The following is a 7762-nucleotide window of genomic DNA, read 5'->3' as shown; positions in this document are numbered from 1 at the left end:
CCTGCTCAGATGGTGGGACAGCAGCAAGCTGGCTCCAGGAAGAGGACATGGCTCCATCAGCTCTTCTTGCCTGCGGCTTGTGCTGAAGGCGGTGGTGGTGGTTGAAGGGACATTCTCCAAACTCCTGGAGATTGTGTGTCCTTCCCGATGCAGCTGAGCTTTCCTGTCAGCAACAAGCATGGCAAATGTGCTCTCGGGGCTCTGGGTCCAGCTCCTGCATATGTGGCAGCTGCCCACCCTGTAGCACTGAGCTCTGCCCTACAGAGAGGGGTCACAGCTCATCAAGAAGTCCGCCCAGATTTCTTTCTCCAGGCACTGCTGACTAACTCCCCACCTTCTCTCAGAGAGCCTCAACCCCTGCGCTGAACCCTAGTTGTCCCTTTGTCCTCACTAGTCCCTTTACCATCCCATTCTTTCCACTGCGGCCATCTCTTCCCTGGGTCTTTCCAGCCTGTCCCTCTTCTCCACTTTCTCCATTTCCCTCTACCTGTTCCTCCTTGCCTCCCCACTCCTTGGTCTCACCACACCTTCTTCATCCCTGCTGCATCTGCCACTCCTCTCTCTTTCTCAGCTCCTTTTCCACCTTCCCTCCTGCATCTTCTGCTTCTTCCCTCAAGCCTGCCAGGAAGAGCCTCCTCCAGGAAGGCAGGCTGATTAGCATTGCAAACACACAGAGGCCTCCTCAGCCCGACATAATTCTTCATTTGTCAGTCATGAATATTTCACACCTGCCTCGAGAGGGATTTATTCAGTATGAAAGAGTGGGGAGGGGGAGAAGGGAACATGGCACCACAGCATAAGCTGGGGCAGCAACATCAGGTATGGGAAAGAGCTCTGCCCCATGAGAACAGCACACCTAAGGTCTCACCTTCGCTCTTCTGGATGCAGGACCCAAGTTAAGTCTTCCTCCCAAGGCTTTTCTTGGGGGTAGAGGGCAGGTCTGCACCCAACCTCATTCCTCACCCTTCACAATTTCCAGTGAGGTGAACTAAACCCCTGTTGTCCCTGCCAAGAGTCATCAAGCCAGAAATAAAGTGTGAAAGAGTCTGGTCCTGATTCTTCCCCAGAAATCCACTTTGCCCTGGGAGAAGGCAGCATTGAGAGACTTGCTAAAGCCAAGCCATAGAGGGCTTAGAAACTTCAGACAGTCTCTCCAGACTTTTTCCCAACAAAGAGGCTTTTCAGATTTCATCATGCCCTGTTCTCTGCCAGGGCAAACCAGGGCAGAGAATGGGTAGGGCAAACTTAATGCAGAGCTCCATGCAATCAATGAGAGGAAGGTGGTGGAAAGTCTTCTAAGTGATTGTAACCAGCTCCACATCAAGTTTTTACCATATCAGAGGTTTCCCTGCAGCTGAAGCATTCCTTTTTTCCCCGAGAATAACCTTGCTTGTAGATTTCAGGAAAGAACAACCAGGGCACAGGGATGGTAGTGACCATTTCTCTTATGAGATCTATCTTGATGGGCCTCACTCCTGTTTCTCAACAACTAGGAGAAAAGATGGCCAGTAGAAAGAGCAGGCCTTTGGTATATAACACATCCCCCTTTATGCACATTACCCTGAAAAGCAGCTGAGAAACCACATTTGGGGCAAGGGGAGGGAGACCCCGGAAAGAAGAAGGAAAAGGTTTTATGGGGCTGATTGGGTTGGGTTCTCTTTGGGGCATGTTCCCTCCCAAACTGATAGGAGTGTCTCATAAAATCACATCAGGGATGAATGAAAGGAGCAGAGAAAACAGGGACAAGGACAGGAGAGACTTTGAGGAAGGAGGTTAAATTCCAACAAACTGGCACATACACAACAGGTGTTTGCTCAGAAAAATACAGTAAAATCATCATGCAAATAGAACGTTAAATCTGCTTTCCTCCGACAGGGCTGGCATCACTTTGTGAGCCCTCGTCCCTGAGGAGGGAGCAGAACAAAGAAGAAGGGAGGAGGAAGGAAGGTGAGACACTTTGTTTCCCTTCCTTGCCCTCTTCCTCCCACAGAACAGTCCATCTTGTGCAAACTTCATCCACTGGTTTGGAGTGGGGCGCTACAACTGGGAGAGAAATGGCTTGTCCCCCCTGTCCAGCCTCACCCCTACCACAGGAAAAAGAAGGGCCTGATGATAGCTGTATCCCTGACCTTTCTTTTCTGCCTCGTTGAGGTGATAGGGAAAGGGAGCAGAAACCTTTACAGGTCAATGCTCCTCCCTAAAGTATTGATTGAGCAGAACTGTTTACAAGACCATACAGCAGAGAAGCACAGGGAGGGAAGAGGTGGGGAGAGGAACAAGACTCCATCCCCCCTTGCCTGCCATCCTCCTTTTCCTGTCCAGTTCTGTGCCCTAACCAATAGTCTTTTCTGCTTGGATGGTTACCATGCTGGAAGACCACTGGGCTTGCTCCAAGTGGTAGATGGAGAGGCTCTGCTGTGCCTAAGCATCTCTCACAGCATTTACCTGTCTTGATTTGCTGCATGATCCCAACATGGAGGGACACCTGGCAGCAGTGACATGACTTCCATTTGTGACTTCCCTTCATCCTTCTGCACATAGAACACACATACGTGTGCACTCACACCCTTTCCTCTGGGTTGGACTGGCTCTTACTGTGTGGAGTCAGTACCATGGACACCTCTGGACTCAAGGCAAAATGATGTATTTACTGTGGGGAAGCAGGCTGACAGTGGAGTCTGAGGCAATGGGATCAGGACCTGGCTTAGGATTGTTACCATCAGCATCCCTACAAAAAAGAAACACCACAGATCTTCACATGTTTTGACTTTTGGGATACCCCCTCTGGTTTTCCGCATCAGGATCTGCATGACATCCTGTATTACTGAAAAGGAGTCTCTGCCTACTGCTGTTCCTCACTTACAGAAGGCAAAATGATATCACCAGCGGCATAGAAACCAGCTGTCACAGCTGGCAGTGCTACTACCTGACAGATAATAGGTAAGTTCTCTGTACACAGCATGTAAATCCCTCCCAGAGAAGCTCCTACACCCTCATTCTTCTCCCAGGCCCCCAAAAACACTGGGGCTTCTGAGGAGCACCTCAAAGAGGAAATAACCACTTAGGGAGGGCCAACACAGGAGAGGTCCTCATCCTTATCTGGATAGAGGTGAACAACTGTCAGGTGTAGGGCAGATCATGGAGAGGAGGCCCGCTGTGCTGCATAAAGACGTGCTTAACAGGCAGCACTCCTGCCTGACAACAAAACTTTGGGGGAGATAGTGCCAAGATTGTGCTTTCTTGGGCTGCTTAGAAATGGGACTAGGTAGAGAGGGCAGTATGCTCATTTCCAACTCTGTAGCAGATCTTCTATCCAAGGGACAGAGGCTGGGACCTAACAAGTGAAACTGGAGTTTTACCAAGATGTGAAAGGATCCCTAAGAAAAGTTTGTAACACCTAACTGTGAGGCAGTGGAGAAGTTAGGAAGTGGTATGTTGCTCTGACTCTCATGAGGGCCTCTAAGCAGTCAAAGCAACACTGCCATCCACCAGAGGCTGGTGTCCTCTTCTATCCTGGCACACAAAGTGTGGCTGAACACACAGGGAGCTTCTACCAGGGCCATCTTTCTGGGGCTACACCCAGGCCTTATTCTCACATCCCATTTGTTTCCTGTGCCCCTGTCTTCACCCTAGGCTATCTCCTATCCATACCAGCATGTCCATGGTCTAAGAGGAAGACTTTCTGTGAGGCCAACCCAGTGAGGTGAGCAACTGAAATCCTATTCTTCACATCCACGAGGAAGTGAGGAGGTTGGGTGATGCTCTTCTCATGCACACCTACCCACCCACCCCAGAGCCCATGGTGCAAGTCAGTTGGGAAGAGTTGCAGAAACTTCATGTAGAACTTGTTCTGCTGAGCTCCTCTCCAGGTCCCTTCCTCATAGTAAGGGGGACATGAACAGAGAGTATTAAACTTACTGCACAAGGGCAGCCGGAGCATAGGTGTGTATGGTGGGGAGCATCTCTGACCTGTGACATTCATGGAGAGATGGGAACCCTTTATATCTCTGAGACACCAGACCTTCCTACATTTTCCTCCACCACTCCTTGAGGAGCTGGCTTGCCATAATGAAGAGAACATTCATAGCCGTTTCCCCCCCACCAACTAGCAGAAAACTGGCTCTGAGCAGGCCTGGAGAATGCCTGTCACTCCAGAATTGCTGGTGTTCAACAGCAGCAACATGGCATGAGAAGGGAAGGAGGAGGAACGGCAAGGGCACAGAGCCTATTATATGGCAGGTCCTACCTCCCTTGTTCCTTCACATGTCCTCTCCTTCCTCTGAGGAGGATGGAGGCTCATGAAGTACCTAGAAAGTGCAAGCCTAGGGAGCCTTAATAGAGAGGGGTAGGAAAGGTCAAAGGAAAAAGAGTGAGAGAACTTCTTCCAGCAAATTCCACCTGTCTTGGAAGGGGATGGGAGAGAGAGAAAAGCCTCCACTGCCAAAGAAAATGAGGGAAAAGTTAGTGATGGAAGATTTGGAATAGCAGGCGTATCAGGTAGACAGGGAAGCTTTCTAAACCAAAGTCCTGCCCTCCTACCCAAAAGCAAAAATCAGCCCACAACAGGAACAGAAAGAGGAATAGTTCACAGCTGAGTTTCGTGCCCAGTGAGTGTCCATTCCTGCCCTTCCCCTGCCACCACCACCACCCACTCCCAGGCCATTCCCACCCACTCACACTCCAATATTGTTACCACAGTGTTAGAGCAGGACGCTCCTCCCAACCATCTGCAGGCAGAACAATGGTCCCCGTAACACAGTAGAGACAATTTGGCGCGTGTGTGTGTGTGTGTGTGTCTGTGTGTGAGAGAGTTTTCTGTTGTTGTTGTAAACTTTAAGAAAAGATTTTGTCAGTTTTGTATTTGTCAGGAGTATTTTGCTGTTGGTTTATTTTTCACAGTCAAGTGGCTTATTTTTCTGGTTCTTGGAGGGGGGTCTTGGTTTGTATTGTTTCCTCGTGAGGAAGAGTCACAGCTTCTGCTGAGCAGAGACTCCTTTCCAGTAATCCAGGATGTCATGCAGATCCTCGTCCTTGGCAAATTGAACTTTCTTCCGCAGGGCATGCCCAGCTGCCATGTAAACCTCCTCCCTGTGATGCTTCTTGTAAGGCCGGAATCGTTCCCAGATCTTGTGGGTGCTCTCTGATGAATACTCAGGGCTGGAGGAGTAGCCTGAGAAGTAGTGTCTGGGGGAGAGCTGGGAGTATGTTGAGTCTCGCTTGGACCGGGAGAGTGGCTTGAGGAATGACACCCGCTGGCTCAGGGTGTCAGCACTTTCCTCATAGTACAGGGCCGGGAAGGAGTGACGGTGTTCACTACAATGGTAAGAAGGCTTGACCTCCAAGTGGTGGATGGCGCTCGGAGACACCAAGGGAAGACGATCCAAAGGGCTGTTAAGTGGGCTGCCCTTCTCAATGTATTTGGAGTCAGACTTGCTGAGTGGTGGGTGGTCAGGCACATCCAAGCTGAAGACCTTGGCGCTCTTGATGGAACCACTAGAGGAGACACTGCAGGTCTTTCTGGCCACAGCAGCATCAGCACTAAGCTGGCGCTGCAAGGGGTGGTGGGAGCTTTCCTTGTAGGGTGGGGAAAGAAAGCTGGGCCGCTCTAGCCCACTTGAGGAACCAGCTGGGATGGACTGGCACTCAAAGGCCATGTCTGAGTCAACACCAGTCCCGCCACCCAGGAAGGACGCTGTGTCCAGCTTGAGGGCATCAATACAGTTGTTGATGATCTGGTTGACCTTGTCTACCTCCTTGGCTATAGTAGAGATCTCAGCAGCTGAACCTTGCCCATTGTCAAGCTCCCTCAGGTCCTCATCCCGCTGGGCTCTCTCCAGCCCATCCCCACCACCAGTCCGCACCTCAATGTAGTTACCTTTAGTAGTGACTTTAGGAGTCTCCATCCCAGTTTCTATTGACTTTGATGGGGGCAACTTCTCCCCAATCATGGAAGGGATGGAGGACATCCGTGAGACAGGAATGACAGGTGGCTCACCCAGCTTCTGGGAAGGATGGACCATGGTACTGGTATCAATATCTGACCCATAACGCATTTCCAGAATGGTCTTTTTGACATTGAGGGACTTCTGTTTCTCCTCCTGCATCCTCCGCTTTCGCAGGCAGTAGTACACCACCCCCAGGACAATGACCATCCCAAAGAGGCAACCCAGGGTGGTCATGATATAGTGTGTGGTGGTGGAAGTACTGGAAATAGGGTCCTCCCTGCCTTTGCTTCGGGTTGCAAAGGTCAGACAAGTATGGTTGTAGCGCCTGTTGTTGCGGATAGAGGCCACACAGAACGTATAATCAGTGTGGGCCTTCAGCTTGTTGACAGTGACATATTCCTTCTTGCTCTTCAGTGTTGCTATGTCAGAAACATAGCTGTTGTTGTATTGGACCAGCACATACATCTTACTGTAGGGCATGGGGATGGTTACCATCAGAATGGCTGAAGTGATGGTGACGTCATGTAGCTTGATGCTGGGACTGAATGAGGAGTCAGTGGTGGAGGAGGCTGGAGGTTTGACGGAGAGGAAGTCCCCAGGGCTGATGGCTGAGCCCTCATCCAGATCTCGCTGGGAGTCAGGGGTATAAGGAGTGGGGTTGACCCTGGAGAGGGAGGGAATTGTGCCACCTCTGCACATGGACTGGAAGATGGTGATGGCATTGCGGTTGTGGTGAGGACGGGGTACCAGAAGCGGATACCCAGCAAACTCCCGTGGAGTCTCACACTGGAGGCGGTCATAGTTCTTGGTGACGTTATTGAAGAGAGCCAGCCAGTTAAGAAAGCTGTAGAGGCTACAGTCACAGTTGAAGGGGTTGCCAGCCAGCTCACACACCATCAGATTGCTCAAGCTGGTGAAAGTGTTCCCCTCCAGACGGCTGAGACGGTTAGATGACAGGTCAATGCTAATCAAGCTGGGGCATTCATTGAAGGCAGTAGGGGTGACCAGCTCAATTAGGTTGTGCTGCACAAAGAGGAACTGGAGACGGGCCATGCCCCGCAACATGCCCTCTGTCAGGTTAGTGAGTTTGTTGTAGCCCAGTTGTAAAACCTGGAGGTTTGACTGGCCCATGAAAGCCCCATCCTCAATGTAGGAGATCTCATTCTTGGTCAGGTTCAAATCAGTCAGGTTGCCGAAGCGGTTGAGGGAGGAGTACAGCACCACTTTGAGCTTATTCTCGTTCAGACGCAAATCGTGCACCGTACTGTTGATATGTTGGGGGATTGTCTCATATGGAGGCTGGTTCTGGCTGCAGATAGCCAGCCACACATAACCTTTGTCCCCCTCAATCAGCCAGCAGTCACCTCGTACAGTGCCAGGGGAAAAAAAGCAGAGCAGAGCAGCTGCCCACAACCCCAGGCACAGCATGGTGTGCAAGGGTGCCCTCATCAGGATGGGGAAAAAAATCCCCAACAAAAAACTCAGGACCACAGCAAAAGGAAACTAAGGGGCAGTAGCTGGGGTTTAGCAATGGAAGGGTATGAGCACCCCAGTCCTATCGGGTGTCATCACCATTATTTCTTCTTGCCCTCTGGGTCAAGCCACGAGCACAGAGGAGGGGGAACACATGCAATCTTCTTCCAGAATACCCAAAATCTATGACCATGGATGTTTGGTCTGGAAGGGAACTACTTTGTGCTTCTTTTCTAAACAAAATTTCAGGCCGAGGATAATAAATCTTCTTTGATGCTCATGAGCAACTCACATACCTTTTCCACTTTTCTCCCTCCCACCCACCCCCCACCCACACTGAACCC

At 50.7% G+C, this 7762-nt stretch overlaps 1 protein-coding gene across 1 annotated transcript; it reads right to left on the bottom strand.

Annotated features, from left to right (window-relative positions):
- Nucleotides 1-443: 443 nt before the first annotated feature.
- On the bottom strand, nt 444-7723 carry ELFN2 (extracellular leucine rich repeat and fibronectin type III domain containing 2). Its single transcript, XM_051785035.1, has one exon. The coding sequence runs from the start codon at nt 7392-7394 to the stop codon at nt 4968-4970; it is 2427 nt and encodes an 808-aa protein (XP_051640995.1). The 5' UTR covers nt 7395-7723; the 3' UTR covers nt 444-4967.
- Nucleotides 7724-7762: the final 39 nt, after the last annotated feature.

This window comes from Manacus candei, unplaced genomic scaffold (assembly GCF_025592945.1).
Source record: "Manacus candei isolate 608988 ecotype Guabito, Panama unplaced genomic scaffold, ASM2559294v1 h1tg000018l, whole genome shotgun sequence".
In the NCBI taxonomy this organism is placed as follows: domain Eukaryota; kingdom Metazoa; phylum Chordata; class Aves; order Passeriformes; family Pipridae; genus Manacus; species Manacus candei.
The sequence above is the reverse complement of the archived record's forward strand: the minus strand, read 5'-3'. Positions and strand labels throughout refer to the sequence as shown.

Excerpts from the sequence above, each read along its gene's own strand:
- ELFN2 (XM_051785035.1), bottom strand. The coding sequence starts at position 7,394 with ATGAGGGCACCCTTGCACACCATGCTGTGCCTGGGGTTGTGGGCAGCT.